The 26,603-nt window shown below is 34.2% G+C and overlaps 1 protein-coding gene across 1 annotated transcript in view; it reads right to left on the bottom strand.

Annotated features, from left to right (window-relative positions):
• Nucleotides 1–6,014: 6,014 nt before the first annotated feature.
• Nucleotides 6,015–26,603, bottom strand: part of PHF14 (PHD finger protein 14) — a 217,288-nt gene continuing 196,699 nt past the window's right edge. Inside the window, exon 18 of the mRNA XM_055314889.1 lies at nucleotides 6,015–6,216. Within this exon, the coding sequence (XP_055170864.1) occupies nucleotides 6,142–6,216 (75 nt within the window). The 3' untranslated portion in view covers nucleotides 6,015–6,141. The remainder of the gene's footprint in view (nucleotides 6,217–26,603) is intronic.

Here is a 26,603-nt window from a genome sequence, read left to right as displayed (position 1 = left end):
TAAGTTGCTCTGGTCCCACGCCGTGTTACCAACCAACTGATCGAAATGTGTGCAGGCCTCAGGGACCCGAGGCATTGGGAAATAAATGTCAGTGCAATGAACTGAACTTATTTCTTCTTTCTCAGTGGACTTTGTAATAAATCTTAGATAGTCCTGTGAGAGATGCATTTATAAGAAACTGTTTTGTTTTTGTATACATTTAACTTAAATAGCAATTGTTCTATCTGGGAAAAACAAGACAGATTTTAACAGATATAAGACAGTACAGGTATGTCAGATGTCTCTAATGGTTTAAGCTTAAAAGAAAGTCATTAGTGATTTACAGAAAGAATATACAAAACAAAGTGAGCAATAAGAATGTAATTATCATTTTCCAAAAAATGTTAGAGAAGCAAAACTACCTAGACTCACCTCATTTCATCTGGATGATCAGAATTTCACACCCTGGAAAGAGCATATACTGTTGGGGATGTGGGGAAGTAAAACTTGAAGTTCATAGACACTTAAAGTTTATAGAAACTAAAAGTAGTTCATATATGCTTCAAGTTGAGCAACTGGGTGCACATCTTACTTCCCTCCCTCACTTAAGCTCCCTAATCTTATGGCAAGGGACAGAATTTATCCAGAAGATATAGTTATGACTTAAAAATTTAGGTTGTATATAAACGTACTTTCAACTGCAAAGGTCATTCAAACCAAATCATTAAAACGGAACAAGGTGTCATTAAAAAGTTTTAACTACATGAAATGCTTTCAAATAAGGCATTACACTTTTTCAAAAGCTGAATTTTTTGAAATTTTTTATGCTGTTTAATTTCTTTTTAAATTCAGGATCTTTTTGTAGGTAGTGTTTACTCCTGTCCTTTATATTGTTGTTGTTACAAATCTGCACAATATGTCCAATTTTCCAATACCCTGGAGCTTAGGGTGAAAAATAGTTTCTGAAGAGAATAACCATTATAAAATGCAACATTTACTTAAAAAGAAAAAAAAATGTCTCCAGCTTTTAGCTCATTATGAATATTATAAGGTTGTTTAAAATGTCCTTGGAACAAATGTAATTCATGTATGTAACTATATGTAATTCATGTAAACAAATACTTGTGTAAGCATATATTTTCATTTCTCTTATGTAAAAATCTATAGTGGAGGTATGGGTCACATATTAAGTGTATGTTTGACTTCATACAAAAGCTGAACTCTTTTCAAAGTGTACCATTTTACACTTGTACTAAGAATCAGGTGGACAAGATGACAATTTCTTTAGCTGTCTTCCAGCCTCTTTCCATGGCTGCATCACATTCTCAATAGGCTCATGAATAAAATGCCCATCCTAAAGGGATGGAGCTGTGTATGGACTCCATCATGTTACTATTTACTCCCAAAAGGAGATCCTGTTACCACTGTTGAATGCCAGACTTGTCAACAGTAGCAGCCTATCCCCAACTGCTTATGCAGTATCTCATTTGTTTTCTATTACTGCATAACAATTGCCACAAAACTAGCAACTTACAACACGTTTAATATTTCAGAAATTCTATGGGGCATGAGTCTGAACATAGGTTAGTTGACTCCTCTATATAAGTTCTATTTGCTTCATAAGTGCACCAGCATTTCATCATCAAACTTTAAATTATAGCCCAGGATTGTCCATAGAAATACAATGGAAAATACATAGACAACTACATTAAAACAGTGGAAACAGTGGAGATTTATTTTAATAATATACTTTCTTTAGCCAGATCTATTTAAATTTATTTTCATTTCAGCATGTAATCAGAATAAAATTAATGAGACACTTTATTCTTTCATGCAAGCCACATGTGGCTAGTGGTTGCTGTATTGGACAACATAATTACAGATATTTTAGTGTGTATACAGTGGTAATTGTGATTTTAATGTGCATGTTCCTGATAACTAAATGATGTTGAACATATTTTTAGATACTTCTCGTCCATTTGAATATCTCCTTTTATATAATATCTGTTCAAATGGATATACAGATTGTGGTATATTCATATGATGAAAAAGTACTCAGCAATAAAAAGGAAAAAAAAACCCTACTGATTCATGCAATATGTACATTTAGAATGTGTGTATGATATTGTATGTAAACTATACTCCAATACAACTGATTTAAAGAGTAAAAGCAATATGTGTTAGTAGTACCTGGTATGTACTTTGGCTCAGGGCACAGTAAAACTGTGGGGCCCCATATTTAAAAAGTATTGAGAATTTCAAGACAGTGACAGCAGAGGGAGTTTGTTATTAAATTCCTGGTAATAGACAGTGCACAGCAGGTAGAAAGTTCCAGTAAAGTTCTATTGAATCAATTTAAGATCTTAGTGCTCAGCAGTTTCCATTTGAGAACAGCCTAACACCTCTTCCAACTTCTGCTGTTTACTTCATAGACCTGAGGAAAGAGTAGAATTCTGAACACAATTTTTAAAAAACTGCTGGTTGTTAAGTATGATAGAGAAAAGTACTGAGTAAAGTTGTTTTAAGTTTTCTAAAGATATGAAGAAATAGAGTCCAAACACTAACATGAAGAAAGAACAATTCAGTCGAGTGGGTGGAGGTTATACAGGCACCATGAGGTACAAACGAATTTTGTCCTTTAAGTAGTCTGTATTGTCAATCACAGGCTGACCTACAGTGGCAGTGTTACACCTTCCATGGGCTAGGAAACAAGCTAAGGAATGGGGATGTACCGAGATAAAACAGGTACGTACAATTGTGCAATGGTTTGTCTTCTTTAGAAATCAGTCTTAGATCATGTTCCAGTTATTAACATTTCTAATATTTTGTTCCATCATAACTCAGTGTACAAAACATAAAGCAGATTTCTCGTGTTTTGGAGGAGGTGGCATAGTAGTTTTTATATAATCCACTCTGTCACAGACATTTCATTGGGAGTTTGCTCCTGTGCTTTTTAACAACTAGAGTAGTTATTAACAGAGGCACTGGAACTTCCTTAAACAATGGGTTATGGACTGGATGTGTCCCCCACAACCGCCCATATTTATATCCTGAAGCCCTACCTCCCCAGGATGGCTGTATTTGGAGTAAGGAAATAATTAAGGTTAGTGAGGTCATAAGGCTAGAATCCTGATGACAGGATTAGTGTCCTTATAAGAAACCAGAGAGCTTGCCTGTTTTCTTGCTCCTGATGCACCAAGAGCCCATGTGAGGAGGCAGTGAGGCCACCTTCTGCAAGCCAGGAAGAGCCTTCAACAGAAATGAAAACCTGTAACTTCTAGCCTCCCAAATTATGAAAGGATAAATTTCTGGTGTTTAATCTGCCCAGACTGGGGTATTTTGTTATGGCAGCCTGAGCTACTATAATATGTAATATTTTATGAAAACTTAAACAAAATATGCATAATCTGCATATTATTAATACAATCTGCACATTAAATAACCTAATCAGTTACATAAGGTGGGCAGCCTTGTAGGGTGACAACAGGATCTATATGGAGACACCTGGGTGGCTCAGTGGTTGAGGCTCCCTTTGGCTCAAGGCGCGATCCTGGAGTCCTGAGATTGAGTCCCGTATTGGGCTCCCTGTGAGGAGCCAGCTTCTCCCTCTGCCTATCTCTCTGCTTTCTCTCTCTGTGTCTCATGAATAAATAAATAAATCTTAAAAAAAAACAGGATTTATATGTATGTAGTGATAGTATGAATGTGTGGATCCTAAAATTTTGAGAAGTTCATATGGCAAATTATCCCTAAAGGAAATTTACAGTGATTCTACTTTATCACTCCCTGTCCTAAAACAGGGGTTTTTTTTTTTTAAAGGAAAAGTACAGTTTTAAATGATTAAAGCTATCCTGTAAATATAAATATTAAAAATGTCTGTCATGGGGCAGCCTGGGTGGCTCAGCGGTTTAGCCCAGGGCCTGATCCTGGAGACCCGGGATCGAGTCCCTCGTCAGGCTCCCTGCACGGAGCCTGCTTCTCCATCTGCCTGTGTCTCTACCTCTCTCTCTCTGTGCATGTCTCTCATGAATGAATAAATAAAATCTTTATTTAAAAATAAAATAAAAGGTCAGGTGTCTGCGTGTCACTATGCCTCTCATGCTATTCAACAACTTATTTTAGGAACGAAAGTAGTAAGAGATGAGATGGCAGTGCACTAACAATTGAATAAAGTTTACTGGAAAAAAAATGGCCAAAAAGTTTTGTTATACTTGTTTCATTGTAACTTCGTGTAAAAAAGATAAAGCAGGATTCTCCTGTTCTGAAGCAGGTGGAATGGTAGTTCTAATTATTTCACTTATTTCACTTAAGCCAGAGTCTTCAAAATAATATTAAGCATGGCTAAGAAGTTGGGGAATAGATATAACTAAAGAAGTGATGAATGAAGTGCTAACAAGGAAGACTGTACATTTTGGGGAGGATTGAAAGAGGGATGGTAGTAATTGGTTATTTCCACAATAATTAAATGTGGTATTAATTCTGGGGTGAGACTGTTTGGGTTTGATGTCTTGCTATGCCAGTTACAAGCTACATAAACTTAGCTTATTTCCCATCTAAACCTCAGATTGATCATTGGAAAATGGGAAGAGTAATAGTGACCATCTTATAGGTTAGCAGGGATGATTGGTGGCATAATGTACAGTAAGCATTTAGCACAGTACCTGCAACATAATAAATAAGTACTACCTCTGATGTGAATAACGTATTACTGCTGCTTTTCAAAAATTACATTAATGGGGCAGCCTGGGTGGCTCAGTGGTTTAGTGTCACCTTCAGCCCAAGGTGTGATCCTGGAGACCGGGATCGAGTCCCACGTCAGGCTCCCTGCATGGAGCCTGCTTCTCGCTCTGCCTGTGTCTCTGCCTCTCTGTGTCTTTCATGAATAAATAAATATTTTAAAAAGTTACATTAATGTAATTCTAATCTACGTGAATATGGGTATTTTGAAATAGACTGATGTAACTCAAAAACAAAAAAATGAGGGAAAATGTCAAATTTTATTTATTTTTGCTTATTGTAAAGATTGTCTTTAGACTCCAGCCTGCCTTTCTCAGGTATTTGTCTCAAAGTCTTTGTTCCAAAAATCATCCAAGGAGTTCAGTATGTGGGATATGGCTGTTTTCCTGATATCCAGTTACATTAGTTGAGGCTATATATCAATGAATTTTCTATCTTGCCTACTTGTAGTTTCTCCCATTTCGGTTCACTGTATCATAACTGTCAGCATGTCCCACTGTCATACCTTTATTGAGCTTGTCAGATGCATGTGATAAAACTATGGCTCCAGGGCAAGTACACAGATTTCATTTCTCATAGGGAAGAAGTTGTATGCTGACATTCCTTACAAGCCCTCCAAAGTTCTGCTTCTCATTTTAAGAAACTCTGCCTTAAATAATCAAACAAAGACATCTGCCAAAAACATTTGGCTCTGCAAATAGCAAGTAGATTTGTTGCTCCTGCTGTAGTTGGCAAATGGTAGCTAAAGAAGTAGAATCTGGGGAAGCAAAATGTCTTGTTATGAGAACTCTCTGATAAAGACAGGAATCAAAGGAATTCTAGAACATTTCTAAGCCAAAGAAATAAAGATGGGAAAACTGTTCTTGAAAAGTCCAGGATAAGTGTGTAGGGCACAGTAAATAGTAGGTCCTTAGTATTTTATGAATTAGAAGTCATGGTACTCCTACTGCAGAGAATGCTAAATTATTTCTTTTTAGCCTTGACCTGCAATCCCAGAGTAGTAAGTCATACATAAGCTGATGAAATCACAAAATGGTATTTCATCTTGTGGGGCACTGTTTGGTCTTAAGTGTTTTCGCATCAAGTGTTCTCTGTTCATGTTTGAACTATGTTGGTTTTTCCTTAAACTAATAGTTAGGATTCTGTTAAAGTGCTTGAAGAAGACAACAGAGATTACTAAGGGGAAAAATGACTGTTAGAAATTTGTTTAGGTCATCCAGATGTATTCATACTTACAGATAGGTTAGAGATAAGAGAAATGCTTTAGAAAACATACAAATTCTAAATGCAAGTTCCTATTTCATTTTCAACGACTTTATTGAGAACATTTTGCAAATTAGATTTTACAATTTAACATTTTACAATTAGAAATTTTATCTGCTACTACATAAGTTGCAAACTTTCCAAAACACTACAGAAAATCCTTTATTTCTTTGGATTTTTCTGTTCCATGCTGAGCTCCTGAGATATATTTTTTCTTTCAGCTTCGTTTTCATCTTCCTGTGAAATAAATTTTAGAAAACATTAACATATAAACTTTAGGGCATTTTATCAGCTATACTTAATACATTTTTCATTCTGTTTCTCTGAAGAATTAACTATGGTGATTCTGGTAATCCTAGAAAAAAGGCTAGAAACAAAATGGTAAAATTATGTAACATTCAAATATTTACAGTGGATGTTCTCTTATACTACACATTCACTAAAATTTGCTATACGTTTTTAAAGGCAACTTAATTAATGATCAAAAAATTACTTTTGAAAACCCCTGCCCACAAAAAGTGTCCTTTTGAAGGAGGTGAATCAGGTATATTTTTACTTCACTGTTTGATAAAAATAAATTTAACTTCTGAGATACTTTATGTGCTCCAGCATAGTGTTTTTGTCTCATCTAGCATACTTTCTTGACAGGTCTGCCAATTTTCCAATTACTTGTACCACCATATGTTATCTGAAGATCAGTCAGCTCTAAAATAGGAAACATGGGCATGTCAGGCTATCGAATGCTTACAATCTCCTACAGTTTCGATTCTAAGTGGTGGCTTCATAATTCACAGCAGATTCCTTTGAAACATGGTGAATAAATGAAGTGACTTCATAATATCAGTCTCCATAGGAATGAAGTGTATCTTGTGTTCAATATTAAATGATGACCTCCAAAGCATAATGAAGAATATGGAAAAATATTTCATCTTACAATTTGTAACCCATTTCATCATCTATATTTCTTCAACAATACAAAGTATAAAGCAGTCTTGTTTTCCTAATATTTCTAATATTTATCAAGATCTTTCATTTTTATTAACTGAAGGTAAAAAGCACCGTCTCTTCTATTGAATTAATTAAAGCATGAAGGGAAATTTCTTAAGTATCTCTAGACAACAGTAATACCAGTATCATCAAATACATCACCCTCTATCTCGAATCATATAAAACCAAATTCAAGTAAATAATTGTTGAGCTCTGCTTTAGTAAATTGACATTATCAAGTAAATGCAAATCAAGGCATATATATTCGTTTCCCATGAAAAACCACATCCTTGCCTATAAACATTAAGGTGGAGAATGCTTCCTTTATACACGGACTCTCTCGAAGCTCGCCAGCATCTGTGATTTAGACTTTGTCAACACCAGAGAAGTAGAGAAATTATCAATATTATTATCCAACTGGAACCATTTATAAATATGTGGCATACAAGAGATGGGGTTTTGAATGTCATTTTGGCAATGTAATATATTTTTCTAAGCATAATAGGCACTGTATGTTTAATTTTTTTCCAATTTCTCTTTACTGAACAGAGATATTATTATGTTTGACTCACTCTTGAACAGGTAGCTTCCACTCGTGGACATGAGTTTCTAGAGATTATTACATTTTGCTTAGATCCTAATAAAAAGCCAATCTTGCTCTGTACTTTACACTGTCTTCTTTGAGTGAGACATTGACAGGAAGAGTTAAATCAGCAGGTAAAGAGCAAGACATTTTCTGTTAGGTAGCACTGAATTTAGTTATATATTCCTCAAGGCAGGGCTTTGTTTTTTTATATTCTTACCATCAACAGGGCATACTTAGTGTATAGTTGGAATACAATAAATGTTTTCTGAATTATGTGTAACAGTGGAGTAAAAAATGAATAAAAGAGAAGTCTGCCTAAACTAATATGTAACTTGGAAAAGCATTCTTCTTAACCAATAGACTTACTAGAACAGTACTGAAAACAAAAAATAAGCAAAAATGTTTGAACCAACATTAGCCAAAAATAGCCACTATCAAGCTCATATCCTTTGATTTATAAGACAGGAATGGAACCTTTTTTATGTGCGCAGTCTAAGTTCCCACATTGACATGATGTACTGGTTTAATAAGCTTGGTTATCTTGCTTTCCCTAGCAACCTTCAATAATGCTCTAAGTCAAATGGAAATGTAAAGGCTAATAACCCTGAGGACTAGGAAGTATCTATACACTTTCATATTTAACTAAAATTCTTATGCCAGCCTTCTTGTTGAATTGTTTCTGTAATAATTGACCTTTGAACAACACAGTTTTGAACTATATAGACTTTTTTCAATAAATACAGTACTGAAAATGTATTTTCTCTTCCTTCTGATTTTCTCAATATTTCTAGCTTACTTAACAAAGTATGTATTAATCAACTCTTTATGTTATCACTAAGGCTTCTGGTCAATGGTAGGCTATGTTAGTTAAATTTGGGGTGAGTGAAAAGTCACATGCATGTTGTTGGCACCCTGAAGCCCCCCTGCATTATTCAAGGGTCAACTGTAGTTTATAAATGCATGTCTCTTGTAACATTGTCTCCTGTTCAGGACAGGTGAAGAACTGTTCCACATTTTTCTTTATGCTGAGGACATGTCTTATAATATCCTATCTTTTTATGCCTTTAGACTATTTCCATAGATAACAAGATCCAGCCTCTTTTTTCCTTTGTACAAGAATAATCGTGATTTGGATGAAGAGGATTATGAAGGGGAGGAAAAGGCATTTAACCCTAACTGCTGGAGTATAACACACTGTAACTCCTATAGTAGAACACCATCAAAATAACAGTAACAGATTTAACAGATTTTATTATTATAAATAAAAACATTAGGATTAGACACAATAAAGCTCCAGAAAGGATTTTAGAGGTTGCTTTGTTTGTTTGTTTTTGTTTTTTGTTTGTTTTTGTTTTTTTTTTTGGAAGTACTGATTTGTGTTTCCAGCATTACAGGTCAATTTGTATAAGAACTTTATAAGCAATTAAGATTAATAAAATCATTAAAATAGCTCAGGCAGCAAACCAAATATCATTGACAAATGATTGCATAATGAATAAAACTGCAAAGAAAGGAAGCTTTTTATCAAAGTATTTCTTCACTATTAGATATTAAGGGCAGGCAAAAATTTCATCTGATAAATGGCAGGTTTTTGTTACTTTTTGCTGAGATACGACATCTGTTTGTTTCCCAGTGAAAGAAGACCCTTGCTACACGGATCATTTTCTTAGTGACAGTCCTGACAATTTTGACATTTGTTTCATGAAGTGTTCTGAGCAGTGAGCAAGAAAATGTACCCTTTGGGGCCACTGGAAAGTGTAGACAGGTTTACCTCTTAACTTTGAAGCTTGCTAATTCATACTCCAGAAAACATGTTGTTTGTAACAACACAGCAAAGCTACTAGTTACCTGTGGAATTTCAAGAATACCCACTCATGTAACAAGTTAACAACAGTAACTAAGGTGGTTCTTTAGCCTTCTTGTTTTTACACTACAGCATTGTTGTTGTAAGGAGAACAGTAATTTCTAGGCATACACAGACCATGTGATTATGGTCTAATACTCCAGGTGGCAACACAAGACTGAAAGAAAGTTATTCTAACAGAGAAATCCATAAAAACACTGCCATTCTTATCTAAACTAAATCCATCTTACCACTGAATAAAACTTGCAAGATTTTGGTTAAATTCTATTCAGGCTTCCAACATCAATTGGAACAGAGGTGCCGTCAATTTTCCTTATTACAAAATTGCCTTAGTTCCCATAAGAGTTCTAAGAATTGATGCCAATTAATCCAACCTGTCCATCCTGCTTTCCCTTTCTCTTAGGAGGTAACCAACTCCAAATAAAGGGCAATTATTTTAGCAGCTGGGATTTCTACTGTTCAGGTAATATTTTGACTCAAATTAGTCTGTGTACAGATGACTTTGTTTTTACCAAATTGTAAATGATTTTTTTTAAAGTACAGAGACAACTTATCCCATTGATTCTTTTTTTTCTTTAATTTTTCTATTTGACACAGAGCACAAGCAGAGGGAATAGCAGGCAGAGGGAGAAGCATGATCCCCAGAACCCTGGGATCATGACCTGAGCTGAAGGCAGACACTTAATCAACTGAGCCACCCAGTCACTGATTCTCTATATCTTTAAAGACTTTGAGTACCTCTATAGAGCAGATACCTGTCAAATACCACCATACCCAAGTGATCAAGATTAACATCATCAGTTATACATATTAACACTAACCATTTGCTGTGATGCACAAAAAAGAACACAACTCTGGTCTGTGGTATCCTTCCTAAAAGTGTATAACCTCAATCTAATCATGAGAAAACATCAGATAAAAACTCTATAAAATAATTGAACAGTAGGCTTCAAAACTGTCCAGGTCATGAAAGACAATACAAAGCTTGAACTATCACAGATGGGAAAAAACTAAAGGAACATGATGACTAAAGGCAGTGGTGGGCTCCTCGACCATAAAAAGGATATTTGTGGGAAAACCGACAAAATTTAAATATGGTCTATGCGGTAGCTAATAGTATTTTCTTGATGTTAATTTCCTGATTTTAGTAACCTACTTTGGTTATAGAACCTGGTAGCTACAGCAAGCTGGATGCAGGACAAATGGGAATTATTTGTGCTATTTCTGCAGTTTTTCTCTAAGTCTACAGTTATTTCAAAATAAAAAGGGCAACTTAATGAAGGTTTTCCTAAATTCAAAATAAGTATCATGTACATGCAGGGATTTTGTGGAAAAAATTTTAAGCCATCCATTATAGCTGCCTACACTGAAAATATACAGCTTTTGAGTTTGCTTTCCATTGTTCTACTTAAAATTCCTTTTGTAAGTATCTCTAATGTTAATAATGTTGATGCTCTTAATTTTTATTCCTTTGTGCTTTCATGTGTTTTCTTACTGAGTATGCATTACTCTTACACAGAACATAAGCTTTCTTTCAATAAATGCCTTTATAATCTGGCCATTTGAACTATTTCCAGAAGTAAGTATAATGGAGGTCAGTGTTTACAAAGAGAATGGTTTCAGTTGTTTTTACTTAACTGAATTTGCTATTCATAGCAGACAGATAAGATACATGGTAGTACAACAGTAAGATGAAGCGAGAAGGTGCAGCAAGCATTAACTTAATGTATTTTTTAAAAAGATTTTATTTATTCATTTATGAGCAACACAGAAAGAGAGGCAGAGACATAGGCAGAGGGAGAAGCCTGAAGTGGGACTCCATCCCGGATCCTGGGATCACGCGCTGAGCCAAAGGTAATGCTCAACTGCTGAGCCACCCAGGCATCCCAACTTAATGTATCTTTAGTTTTGTATATAATCTTTACATTTTAAATATATATAATATATTCCTTTGGCCAATTAGAGAAGAGCTCTTATAGATTCAAATCAATAGTCAAAATTATCTGTATGCTTTAACAATGGTCTTTTTAAAAATGTTAGTGTATATATATATTTATGTATGTATATATGCATGTATGTATGTATGTATATAGCTTCTGGAAAAAAATATGTACACCTAACCTGTTATGTTAGCTATAGAATAAATGTCAAAAAGCAAAAAATACTGTTCCAATCTGTGGACAAAACTGCTTTCTTTTATTCACTTATTAAAGCATATTCCAGATATAATTCTGAACAGCATTTAAGATTGTGCTTTTAATACAGAAAATATGCCACTGCTGCACAATGAGGAAAAAATTTATCTTAATAACTGGAAAAATACTGATGATAATGAAAATGTTTTAGGCAAAATGGGCACGCTGCATGCCTCAGACTAAAATTAATTAGAGATTTTAATGTTTTACAATTCCACCATAATTCTTTAAATGGTGCATTTACTTCATAGTAATAAACACTTGGATCATTAAGTAAAGTGCAAGATGTGTGTGATGTGCTACATTTAACAACCTTTGGCTCTTTTTTCTGTACTTCTGCATTCAGTTTTCCAATGCATTGAATAAGCAATTGAAGACCACAATTAAATTTCCTGACTTTGCATATTTGAGATTCTTATTTCATTTAATACAAAAGGCAATTAATCTACCATTTTACAACTGAATTCCAACTTTAGTGGGCCATGATAGATACTGAAATGAACTTACAAGAAATGCTTAATTAAATATATTGTAAAAAAGCATAAGATGGTTTTTTTCTTATGACAGAAGTTGCATATTTAATTAGAAAGTGCAGGCTATATTATAAAATTAAAGTAACTTGGGGATTCTTAGTAAACCTAGCTCAAACACTTATGTCATTCAGAGTGGAGTTATTTTGTAAATTTCTACCTTTTTTTTCTCTAGTGATTCAAACAAGAAATCATCAAGGAAATTTGCCTTTATTTAACATTACAAAACCATATCCCTTATTTTAATAGCAAGTAAGATAGATAAAAGGGTGGTCACGAATATCTAATTTCATGTATAAGAATATATGAACAATTCTATTTCATTTGTTAGGCACTTACCTCCAATTTGTGATTTTGGAGCAGACCTAGTGGAGTAGGTTTGCTTTTCTAAGTCGTTAGTTCCTCTAGCCACTTTTTACTTGGTGGTGGCTTTTGGAAGCATGGAAAATGGGGAAGTCAAAAATAAAACATTGGATTTCCCATATAATTTGGGACTCTCTCTAGAAAGAAAGGCCCTAAGACTGGCATAACTATCTAGAGAGGGTATAATTATAGTAAAAGAAATGAAGATCAGTGTAGTGGAAGGTGAGAGTTTGGCAAAATAGGTAGGGTAAAAGAAAGGAAATGAATGGCAATGTTAAGTGTGAGCTATAGTAGACTCTTAATGAGCATAAACCCAATTCTATGGGCTTATATCCTTATATCTTCCCATAAACATGAGAAAAAAGCATAACTTCCATAGTGTGAATTTTTGGATACTTCAGATATGTTTAAGATATAAACCTTCTAGGGCTAAGAATACCACCATTCTCTATATGTGGAGTTTATGGCCTTGAAAAAAAAAATTCTCCTTCTCTAGTAGAAGTCTAATTTTGGGAAATAAGCATAGAAACGTACGCTAGATTCTATATTAGAAGCCCCTAACTTGATAACTCACCCTCATTTATAACGTTTTTGCTTTATTTATAAAGACATTTATCTATATTGAGAGAGAGAGAGTGTGAGCACATGAGTCGGGGGGAGGGGGCAGAGAGAGAGAGAGAGAATCTAAGGCAGACTCCCCACTGAGCATGGAGCCTGATGTGGGGCTCAATTCAAGGACCTTGAGATCATAACTGGAGCTGAAATCTAGAGTTGGTGCTCAACCAACTGAGCCACCCAGGTGTCCCCATTTTTGCTTTAGAAGATATTACTTTGTTTAAAGAATTTAGGTTGGTAAACTGGTATGTAGTCATCAATGATTACAGAAAAAAATAAAAGCAAAACAAAAACACCCCAAATTCCATAATGAGCCAACATAAATATATTTAAATGAGGATAGCAGAAACGCTATATATATTTTTCCATGTTTTTTTCCCATGTATATTTTCCATGTACATTGTTTTTATTTACTTATTTTAGCTGAAGCATAGTTGACACAGTATATTAGTTTTAGGTGTATAACATAGTGATTTGACAATTATATTCATTATCCAGTGCTCACCACAATAAGTATAGCTACCATTTGTCACCATATAAAATTACTAAAATATTGACTACATTCCCTATTCTGTACTTTTCATCCTCATGACTTACTTTATAACTGAAACTCTGTACCTCTTTGTCCCCTTAACCTGTTTTGCCATTCCTCCACACCCTCTCCTCTGGCAATTATCAGTTTGTTCTATTTAGGGGTCTGTTTCCGTTTTGTTTGTGTGTGTTCATTTGTTTTTTTTAGTTTCCACAAAAAGTAAAATCTTATGGTATTTATCTTTCTTTGACTTAGTGTAATAACTTCTAGGTCCCTCCATGTTATTACAAGGGACAAAACTTCATTCCTTTTTCATGGTAGGGTAAGATTCCATTGTGTATATTACCACAACTTCTTTATCCATTCAGCTATCCATGGACATGTAGGTTGCTTCAATATCTTGGCTATTGTCAACAATGCTGCAATAAACATAGGGGTATTTGTATCTTTTTGAATTACTATTGTTCTTTTCTTTGGGTAAATACCCAGGAGTAGAATTACTGTGCTGTATGTTTTCTCTATTTTTAACTTTTGGAGGAAACTCCATGCTGTTTTCCATAGTGGCTGCGCCAATTTATATTCCCACCAACAGTGTACAAGGGTTCCTTTTTCTCCACATCCTTGCTGACTCTTGTTATTTCTTGTCATTGTGATAGTAGGTGGTATCTCTTTGTGGTTTTGATGTGCATTTCCCTGATGATCAGTGATGTTGAGCATCTTTTAATATATCTATTGGCTATCTGTATATCTGCTTTGTTAAAATGTCTATTCAGGTCCTCTGCTCATTTCTTACCTGTATTTTGTTTTGTTTAGTTTTTAGTATTGGGTTTTAGGGGAGAGAGAAATATATATATCCCTTATCATTTGCAAATATCTTCTCCCATTCAGTAGATTGTCTTTGTTGTTTCCTTTGCTTTGCAGAATATTTTTATTTTGATGCAGTCACAACAGTTTAATTTTGCTTTATTACCCCTGCCTTAGGAGACATACTAGAAAAACGTTCCTAGAGCTACTGTCAAAGAAATTACTGCCTGTGCTCTCTTTTAGAATTTTTATAGTTTCAGGTCTCACATTTAGGTCTTTAATCCATTTTGAGTTTATTCTTGTATACAATGTAAGAAAGTGGTCCAGTTTCATTATTTTCCACGTAGGTGTCCAGTCTCCTCAATATCATTCATCTCTCTTTCTCATTGCATATTGTTTCTTCTTTTGTTGAAGACTGACCATATAATCATGGGTTTATTTTTTAGCTGTCTTTGGTTTCATTGATCTATGTGTTTGTTTCTGTGCCAATACCATACTGCTTTAGTATAGCTTTGTAGTATAGTTTTAAATCTGGGATTGTGATACCTCCACCTTTGTTCTTTCTCAAGATTGCTTTGGCTATTTTAAGCCTTTTGTGGTCTCATACAGATTTTAGTATTATTTGTTCTAATTCTTTGAAAAATCTTATTGTTATTTTGATACAGATTGAATCTGTAAGTTGCAGACAGATTTTAGTATTATTTGTTCTAATTCTTTGAAAAATCTTATTGTTATTTTGATACAGATCGAATCTCTAAGTTGCTCTGGGTAGGATGGACATTTTAATATTATTAATTTCCAACTGATGACCATGATATATCTTTCTATTTATTTGTATCATCTTCAATTTCTTTCATCAGTATGTTTTAGTTTTCAAAATACAGGTCTTTCACCTTCTTGGTTGAATTTATTCCTAGGTATTTTACTGTGTTCAACATAATTATAAATAGGACTGTTTTCTTAATCTTTCTGTTAATTCGTTATTAATTTATGAAAAAACAATAGATTTCTGCATATTGATTTTATATTCTACAACTTTACTAAACTCATTTATTAGTTCTAATAGTTTTTTGCTGGAGTCTTTAAGATTTTCTACATATAATATCAGGTCATCTGCAAATATGAGTGCCTTTTAATGGATGCCTTTTATTTTATTTTTTCTCATCATACACCTGTGGCTAGGACTTCCAGTACAATCTTGAATAAAAGTGCTAAGAGTAGACATCCTTGTCTTATTCCTCATCTTAGAGGAAAATATTTCAGCTTTTCACCATTGAGTATTATATTAGCTGTGGATCTGTCATATATGGCCTTTATAATGTTGAGATATGTTCCCTTTATATCCAGTTTGTTGAAGTTTTAACATGAATGGATGTTGAATTTTGTCAGATAGTTTTTCTGCATCTATTGAGATGATCATGTGATTTTTATCCTTAATTTTGTTATGTCGTATAGAATGTTGGTTGATTGAACCATCCTTGCATCCCTGAAATGAATCCCATTTAATAGTGGTAAATGATCCTTTCAGTGTATTTTTGTATCTATATCCATCAGGGATATTGGTCTGTGATTTTCTTTCTTGTAGTGTCTTAGTCTGATTTTAGTATGAATATAATGCTGGCATCGTAGAATGAATCTGAAAGCATTCCTTCCTCTTCTGATTTTTGGAATAATTTGAGAGTAATGGGTAATTATTCTTTAAATACTTGGTAGAATTCACTTATAAAGCCATGTGGTCCTGCACTTTTGTTTTTTGGGAGTTTTTGGATTACCAATTCAATTCTATTACTAGTAATCAGTCTGTGCGGGTTTTCTATTTCTTTCTGATCCAGTCTTGAAAGACTATGTTTGCAAGGATTTATCCATTTCTTCTAGTTTGTCCAATTTATTGGCATATAATTTTTCATGGGAGTCTTTTGTAATCCTTTGTATTTCTATGGAGTTGGTTGCAGTGTACTTTTCTTTCGTTTCTGGTTTTATTTGAGTCCTCTCTTTTCTTGATGAGTCTGGCTAAAGGTTTATCAATTTTTGTTATCTTTTCAAAGAATCAGCCCTTAGTTTCATTGATCTTTTATACTGTTTTCAGTCTCTCATTTATTTCTGCTCTAAACTTTTTATTTCCTTCCTTCTACTAAATTTGGGCTTATTTGTTCTTCTTTTTCTAGTTCCTTATGGTGTAAAGTTAGGTTTACTAACTTTGTTTGAAATTTTTCATTTCTTGAGGGAAGCCCCTATCACTCAGTGTACCTCTTAGAACCGCTTTTACTGCACCCCAAATATTTTAAACCATTGTTTCCTTTGTTATTTGTCTCTAGGTTATTTTTTATTTCCTCTTTGATTTCTTAATTGACCCATTAACTGTTTAGCAGCATGTTGCTTAGCCTCTACATGTTTGTTTCTTCCAGTTCTTTTCTTAGGCTTGATTATTTTATTTAGACTGTTGTAGTTGGAAAAGATGTTTGATATGATTTAAATCTTGAATTTAGTGAGACTTGTTTTGTGGCCTAACGTGATCTCTCTTTGAGAATGTCCCATATGCACTTAAAAATAATGTATATTCCTCTTTTGGATGGAATGTTCTGTATATATCATTTAAGTCCACTGGTCTAATCTATCATTCAAAGCCATGGTTTCCTTACTGATTTTCTGTCTGGATGATCTATCCATTGGTGTAAGTGGAATATTAAAATTGTCAAAAACTGTCAAATTCTCCCTTTATGCTTATTAATATTTGCTTTATATATTCAGGTATTCCTTTGTGAGTACATAGGTATTTCCAATTATTATATCTTCTTGCTGGATTAATCTCTTTATCTTCTGTAATACTATTGTCTCTAGTTACAGCCTTTGTTTTAATGTCTATTTGTCTGATGTAAATATTGTTACTTCAGCTTTTTTTTCCCCACTTCCATGCTCTTATTCCATCCCTTCACTTTTTTTTTTTAAAGGTTTTATTTATTCATTTGAGAGAGAGAGAATGGAGAGAACATGAGCAGGGGTAAGGGCAGAGGGGGAGAGGGAGAAGCAGCCTTCCTACTGAGCAGGGTTCCCAATGTGGGGCTTGATCCCAGGACCCTGAGGTCATGACCTCAGCTGAAGTCAGAAACTTAACTGACTGAGCCACCCAGGCACCCCTCCATCCCTTCACTTTCAATCTGTAGGTGTTTTCAGGCCTGGAGGGAGTCTGTAGCTAGTATATAGATGACTTTAGGGTTTTTTAAATGTATTCAGTCACCCTCTGGCTTTTGACTGAAGCCCTAAGTTCATTTACATTTAAAGTAATAACTAATAGGTATGTACTTATTGCCATTTTGTTAACTGTTTTCTGGTTGTTTTTGTGGTTCTTCTTCTCTTGCTCTCTTCCCTTGTAATTTGATTATTTTATTTATTGTTATGCTTGGATTCCTTTATTTTTACTTTTTTTGTGTATCTGTTATAGGTTTTTGGTTTGTGGTTACTATGAGGTTTATACATGGTTCATACATATATGTATGTACATATATAACTATGTATATAGCATTTTATAATAAGCTGATGGTCACTTAAGTTTAAACACTTTCTTAAAAAGCACTATCTTTTTACTCCCTTCTCCAAGTTTTATGTATACAATGTTACATTTTATGTCTTTTTATTTCATTTATTCATTGACTAATTTAGGTATCATTGATTTTACTACTTTTGTATTTTAACCTTCATATTAGCTTTATAAGTGATAGATGTACTACCTTGACTATGTTTGCTTTTGCCAGTAAACATTTTCCTGTCTTAATTATCTTTTTCCCAGTTGTGGCCTTTTCTTTTTCACTTAAAGGAGTCCCTTTGACATTTCTTGTAAGGCTGGTTTAGTGCTGATGAACTCCTTTAACTTCTGTCTGGTAAACTCTTTATCTGTCCTTTAATTCTAAACAATAACCATTCTGAGTAGAGTTTTCTTGGTTGTAGGTTTTTCTTTTCAGAACTTTAAATAAATCATGCTATTCCCTGCTGGCCTACAAAGTAACTACTGCAAAATCAGCTGATACCCTAATGGAGTTTACCTTGTATGTAACTGTTTTCTCTTTTTCCCTTTAAGATTCTCTTTATTCTTAATTTTTGCCATTTTAATTATTATGTGTCTTGGTGTAAATCACCTTGGGTTCATCTTATTTGGGATTTATACACTTCTTGGATCTGGATGTCTGCTTCCTTCTCCTGGCTAGGGAAGTTTTCAGTTATATCTTCAATTAAGTTTTCTGCTCCCATATCTCTCTCTTCTCATTCTGAGATCCCTGTGATGTTAGTATGCTTGATGTTCTTCCAGAGATCACTTAACCTATCCTCTTTTATTTATTGATTTATTTTTAATGATTTTATTTACTTATTCATGAGAGACACAGGCAGAGGGAGAAGCAGGCTCCAAGCAGGGAGCCTGACGTGGGACTCAATCCTGAGTCTCCAGGATCACACCCTGGGCTGAAGGTGGTGCTAAACTGCTGAGCCATCCAGGCTGCCCTACCTATCCTCTTTTTTAAAAAATTCTTTTTTTTCTTTTTGCTGTTCAAGCTTAGTTGCTTTCCACTATACTGTCTTCCAGATTACTTATTTATTCTGTATCCACTCATCAGCTACTGATTCCCTCTAGTACATTTTTCATTTCAGTATTGTATTCTTCAGCTCTGTTGTAAAAAATACACACACACACACACACACACACACACAATTTCTTTCTCTTTGTTGAAGTTCTCACAGAGTTCATCTACTTCTCTCCCAAGTCTGGTGAATGTCTTTATAACTATTACTTTGATCTCTATCAGGCAGTTTACTTATCTCTATTTGTTTTAGTTCTTTTCTGGGATTTTTGTCTTGTTCTTTCATTTGGAAAATATTCATCTCTCTCATTTTGTCAGACTCTCTGAGTTTATTTCTATTTATTAGGTAGGTCAGCCTCATCTCCAGGTCTTGAAAGTAGTGTTCTTGTGTCAGAGGCATCCTGAGATGCCTAGTAGCATAGTTCCTTCTGGTTACTAAAGCTAGGTGCTCCAGGGGTGTCCCCTGTGTGGGCTGCATATGCCCTTCTATTGTGATTGGGGCACAAGTGGGTATGCTGGTGGGTGGGACTTGCCTTCTGACAAGGCAGCAATGACCAGCTGCAACTACTGTGGGCACACTGATAAGGAAGGCTTCCCCTGACCATGGCTGGATGAGAGACCGGATGAAGCCACTGTGGATACATTGGTGAGCATGGCTTGCCATTACACTGTCTTTCTGCAATGAACAGCTATGACTGTGTGGGTGCACTGATGGGCATGGCTTTGCCACACAGCTGGCTGAGAGAACCAGCTAAGCAACTACGAGTGTGCTGCTGAGTAGGGCTATGTCCTCCCCTCCCCCAGGGCAGGAGTTGCTCTGTTTGGGTGCTGGTCCAGAATAGGGCTGCCTGCCGGGTGAAGCAGGGCAACAGTTGCTCTGAGGGAGGATGAGTCCCAAAAGAGGTTGCCTACTGGGTATGATGGGTGGAAGACACTTTGGAGGAGTCCTGCCAGGCTGGCTAGGGCAGATCCACAAGGGGAATGCTAGGGTGGGGCAAGTGGTACTAGCAAGGTAGACATCAGAACTGGCTCCCTACAAGACTCTGACCAGCTAGGCTGATGGAAAGTAAGTAAATGGTGCCCACCAATCATTCTATTCCTGGAGAAAGCTTCTGCAGATCCCTGCCTCTAGTCAATAAAGCTTCATATGTAACCCAGGTGCTTTTCAAACTGCTACTTTTGTGCTGGTTCTTGAGCTCAGTGATATAGCATGCTGACCTTTTAAGTATTAAGACTCAAGTTTCTTATAGCCCTCTAGCTCTCCTAGAGCTAAGTCCTGTTGATTATCAAAGCAAGACCTTATGGGCGCTCGTCTTCCCACTGGAAGTCCCCAGGAATGGGGGTGCTTGACATAAGGCTTGATCCCCTCAATCTTCTGTGCCTGTGAGACCCCTCTCATTTGTGGGTTGCACACTGCTGGTTTTTGGGTTCTGACCATGTCTCTGTCTCTCCAGCACTTCTCAATGTGGCCTGCTCTTAAAGTCTTTAGCTATGGAAGGTCTATTCTGCCAGCCTTCGGGTTATTTTCATAGTGTGTTGCATTATATGTAGTTGTTTCCTTGGTATATCCATGGTGAGCTCAGGATCCTCCTACTCTACCATCTTTCTACCTACCAGGTAGTACATTCACAAGTTCAATATATATTAAAGTTTATTGTATACTAAGATAAATTTAAAGACATTCTTTAGAAAATATTTTTATGTAAATCATCTACCATTCACTAAATGTAACATTTCAAAAATCCCAAATGTGCTAATGACAGTACATATAACTTTCCCCATAAATACTCAAGGAAAAGAGACATTTCTAAATTTATGCTGTTTTTTTTTAGCCTAAATATACACATACAGATTTAAGTTCCCATGGGTTTAAAAAATTCTACCAAATTAAAATGAGATAAAAAATAATGCCTAAAAATGTTTGAGATATTCAAGATATATGATCACCAAAGTATAGTTGTCAAGAGATTTCCAAGTTGGATTAAAAAAAAATCAATGATTGGCTCATTAAAATTTTCAGATACATGCATTGTTTACGATGACCAGAAATTATTCAGCCATAACTGAGTTTATTATAAAAGCTGGAAAATACTTATATGTAGCATATTTATTTATTCATTAACATAAGCAATAGCCATGATACTGGAATTGGCCACTAGAAAAGTGACTTTATTGGGTATGACAACATTTTGTTTATCCTTCACAATACAATGAGGGTTTAATGCAACACAGATTAAAAAGACACTTTATAATTTAAAAGAATTTTGTTTTTGCTTAGTAAGATCCTAAGGTTAATTTTTACCAAAACTAACTTCTGTGCCATTAGAAAAATTATAATCTCTAGCCATTTCATTGAAAACAGAGAAAGAGGGAGAGGGAAAATATACTTTATATTTCTTTTGCTGAGTTTTCATTTTCTTTTTTTTTTTAATCTTTTTTTTTTTATTTATTTATGATAGTCACAGAGAGAGAGAGAGAGGCAGAGACACAGGCAGAGGGAGAAGAGCAGGCTCCATGCACCGGGAGCCCGACGTGGGACTCGATCCCGGGTCTCCAGGATCGCGCCCTGGGCCAAAGGCAGGCGCCAAACCGCTGCGCCACCCAGGGATCCCGAGTTTTCATTTTCTAAAGAAAGGTTATAGCTCAAATGTACCAAATCACTGTCAAAGAAACAATTTATATAAATGGTAATGTTACAACCTTACTATTACTTTAGAGGTAGGTAGAAGACATTCAAAAAGTAAAGAGTACCAAAACCTCCCTTAATGAAAATTATATTATTTATATAATCTGTTATTATTTATAAAACTTGATATCACTGAATGGAATTTATCAAAGTGAAAACTACAGTTTGTATTAGGATAAAAAAATCAGCTGACAGTATTTCACTAATTAAAATTCTTTTAATGTTGCAGTTTCTGAGGCTAGGTAATGTAGATGTTTTAAACTGACAATTTTTAGACTAATAAATAACTTCATATCTAAGTAATAAAACGTCTAGATAGTAGATTTTCAGTTAGGAATTTATAAACACTCTCAATTTAAGTTGTTTTCAATGTATAATGCCCGTGTTAAGCAGGAAATAAAAGTATTTATATCAAAAGCCACATCAAATTCAAAGATGGACTTGAGGCTAATATGTAAACAACTATGATATGTATGGGACATCTCTTAACTCGTTTCCAGTTCTCCTCAGAGTGATTAAGCCACAGAATATTAAAGCTGAAAGATTCTTAGAAGATTTTACCTAATCCCCCACTGTATATATGAAAATACTGAGCACTGGATAGATAAAAACATGAAGCCAATTTCTTCACTAGGTTATTTAGTGATTTAAAACAACTCCCCAAACTGTCTTCCAAACTCAAATGATTTAAAACTACATTATTAAAGAAAAACAGTAATTTTCCAGTGGAGAAACCTGCAAACACTAATCTAACTTGAGTGAGCTAGGTTAACCTCACTAGTAATAGATATTGACATCGTATTTTCTGTCATAGGATGCACGGAGAAGGGATATCACCTCTAGGCTGTGGTAGCCTCGATCTAATCATGAGAAAATACCAGACAAACCCAAATTGAAGGATATTCCACAAAACAAATGAATAATCCTCTTCAAAAGTGCCAAGATTTTAAAAAAGTAAGTAAATGCCACACATTAGAAGACCCATTACAAAATTAAATAGAGGATTCTGTATCAGAAAAGTTTCACTAGTGGCAAACCTAGTAAAACCCAAATAAATTCTATAGTGTACTTAAAAGTATTATAATACAAAGGTTTAGGTTTGATAATAGTCCTATGCTTATACAAGATGTTAACATAAGGAGAAGCGGGATACTACATACTCTCCATACAATTTTTGCAACTCTTAAAATCTAAAGTTATCGCAACACAAAAAGTAAAGACAGATAAGCAAATAAACAAATCTTTGTTAGGATGATTCAGAAATAAGTATACTTTGGTTTAAGTACTATAAAGTTTTTCACCAAAGTAGTATGCAAAGGTAATCACAGTTATACATAAAGAGGTTTTGGCATTTCCATGATATGACCAGCTCATTATAGACTACACTATAAAGTAGTGTTTTTAGTAAAAACAGTGCTAATAAAATCGTACAATCATTCAATAGTACAGAATAGTGTTTCACCCATGAAGTTCATTGTCATGTTTTTCTGATTCATGCAGTTTAAGAACCATTAGAACAATATTCAACTGTGATATGGTTAAAATATGATATGTTTTTTATTATTTTATTTCATAGGTCTTTTTGGGTAGCAGATGTTCTTATTAATACTGACATGTTATTAATATTTAATAGGGGCCTTCAAAAATAAGTCTGTTATCTAGAGGGAAAGAGGTACTCTTGTTCAACAAAATAAATTTCTCCAAAGAAACATCATTTGATCTAAAACTGACAATATGGTACAAATGTCAAAACAAAGTAAAAATATTAGTAAGTAAAAACCTAATGATTAATCAATTGATCTATCTATTCATTTTTGGTAACCCAATAACAGACTTGATTGCACTGATTAAACAATCTTCATTTTATGTTTTAGAAGGGTCTGGAATATACTTTCTCCATTGACTCACATTAAACATTTTTTTGAAAATGATCTTAACTAGAAGTAAATTCTATTCCTAGAATCCTTCCTTTTATTCTCTCACAAAAATTTAATGAACAGTGACCATATGTTAAGACACTAGGCAAGGTACTGGAAACAACAAAGAGGAATAAAAGGTCTTCCTTTCCAGAGGAGTCCATGTTCCAGTTTGGTAGATAGGCATGCACATAATTACAATGCAATGAAGAAAGTATACCTGACATATAAATGTGAAGAGAAGAAAACTGAACCATGATAATACATAAGAGAGCATTTTTTTTAATGATTAATATCCTACAGAGTTGGGCTATGTCATCAAAATAATAAACCTTCCCTTGTGCCCAAAGATTAGTATTGTGAGTCTTTAAAACAAATACTTCTCAACGTAACTTACACAGTTCTTGTATTAAGATAAATTCAACTTCAAGGACATATTTCAGAAATAGATTATGTTTAGAAAGTGAATTTTAAAAACTTAACTCCCAAGTGAACAGATTAAGTTGCCTTAAATATCTCTATTTCAAGTTTAATACTATTTTCCCCAGAGTGAACCTATTAATCTTCACAGTTTTACTGGAAATTAATAGCTCATTAGATGTCCAAGTAAAACATTTCCTATGGCACATTAATTTTTCATGGATTAAAAAACTGATTTTGCTTCAAGAAAAATTAAAAATACTACTTTAGAAAATTCTACACACAAAAATTCTCTAACGGTGATATTTCATAATCAGTGTCAAAAATAACAGCCACATTTCCACATCTTGAATTTGTAGATTACTGCTCTGCCACTATTTTGCTTTTTTAAGAAAAAGATTAAATATTTTAAACTGTTACCATAAATAAAATCATGCAATGATACATTAAAAAAAGTTTGTCTCTTGGCAAGTACGGAATCACTTAGAAAGCTTGCCTAAAAATGCACTCATTTATTTAATGTTTTTCTGTGACCAATTAATTATTCTATATTTCTCAGTATTCCATAATCTAGGCTATGTGACATTAGAAAAAATAATTCATACAATGATATTTTCAAATATTCTATTTGAAAAAAGATACCTGGAGAGTTACATAAGCTATTTATGCATCCTTCTCTGATTTAGAACTGTGTATCAAATATTGTGCTAGGTGCTCAAAAATTGTGATCTATTAGACAGACATAGTCCCTGCTTTATGGAGCTTTTTATCTGTGACTAGAACAACTGATCAGTTGAGTAACTATATAATTGCAGTTACGATATGTTCAATGAAAGAGAAGTAGAGTGCGAGCAAACTTTTAATAGAAGAATCTGAAAATTCCTGGAAAGATCTCCACCTTCCTGAAAATAAAAAATACACTGAGATCTGAAGGATGAGAAGGAGGAGAATTAAATAATGAAGGAATAGCATTCCAGGTAAGGAGAACAGTGAGAAGGTGAAATCAGATGAAGTCCAGTAAGAGAAAGGAAAAGAGTAGCAAATGACATGGAAAGGTAGACATTTCTAGCATTTTCTGCTGTAGCATTACACACTTTCCACAGAGGGTTACTTTAATTGTACTTTAATATTTTTTATGTTTCTTCTGTGCAATTAGGTGGTGGAGATTCAACTTGGGCTTCCTGGTCAGTGACTAGCAAACCCAGGTTCAGATCCTAACTTTGATAAACACGCTATCCGAAGCTATGCAACTCTGAGAAAAACTGCTTACCCTTTCTGAACCTTTTTTCCCTCCTCTACAAAATGATAATAACTGTTACTGATGACTAAAGGTACTAAATCAAATAAAATGTGAGGAGACTAGCACAGATACTGGCCCACAGAAGGCATTCAAAAGCTTTATCCCTGCTTCCTTCCAGGGTTGACTTTATGACAGAGTTTAACCATCAAGGGCCTACTAATATGCTGTTAAGTAGTGGGGATCCTTTTAAAAAACAGTACTTAGCTAAATTGCCAACATTATGATATTAAATAGAACCCTATTCCATCTATGTCTTTTTAATTTTTTGATCTTGCAATTTTGTTTGTGTTACCAGACTCAAAGCAAGAGTAAATAAAAGAGTAAGTTAAATGAGTGAATGATTACTCTCAAAGATAATCATTCAAAAATAGTAATAATTAAGGAAAGGCAATAATTAAATAATTTTTCAAAATGACAATAAGGGCCTTTGATTATCATTTTTACTGAAGTTCTTCCCAACTTTACCTTATAGTCTGCACAATGTTGTAATTGTAGATGAATGTAAACTAATGCTTTTCTCCCTGAGTAAAGCAACAATCTTATTGTGGTAGTCCAATTGAAATGAAAATAATCTTGGGATTTGGATAGGTCCAGTACATAAAAACATGAATAATGATTTGGTGTAGAAGTTAGACAAGTATATTTCTTGTAGAACTGACTTAAACTTTTAGGCATATCATTCAAAAAATAGATCATAATCTTACAGATAAATTTTTCAATTTTTAGAAATACTGAATCTTGGAATTGAAAGAAAAGCTAAAAGTATTTAATTCACCTCCCTTAAGTAATATTTAAATTTTGTTTTTCTTTTACATATGTATATACCTAGATATATACAGACATACTGCAATGGACAATATTTTATATTTGTGAGGATTGTATAAATATGGTAAATGATCATTCCTTATTATATATATAATATTAATTACTTGAATAAATAGTCCATGCCACAGGAATGAATCCTCATTGCAAGGTAAATTCCATAGAAATAACCTGGTTAAATTTATTAGTTTCTTTAAAATGTGTTTGACTATCACGATAGACCCCACTGGAAACATGAACTGATTTTAGATGAAATACGTAAGGAAACCTACTGGGAAATTCTGTGAAAGTATTCCTTACTCTCTAAACAAACAAACAACAACAAAAAACCCACACACAGACAAGGATCCCTTCCATTGAATTGCCTTTATATGTATTATATGAGGACATAATACCTGGAGCTCCTAAAGCCATCTTGTGATCACTGAGCCACAAG

Source organism: Nyctereutes procyonoides, unplaced genomic scaffold, assembly GCF_905146905.1.
Source record: "Nyctereutes procyonoides isolate TBG_1078 unplaced genomic scaffold, NYPRO_anot_genome, whole genome shotgun sequence".
Lineage (NCBI taxonomy): Eukaryota > Metazoa > Chordata > Mammalia > Carnivora > Canidae > Nyctereutes > Nyctereutes procyonoides.
This window is presented reverse-complemented; position numbering and strand designations above follow the sequence as displayed.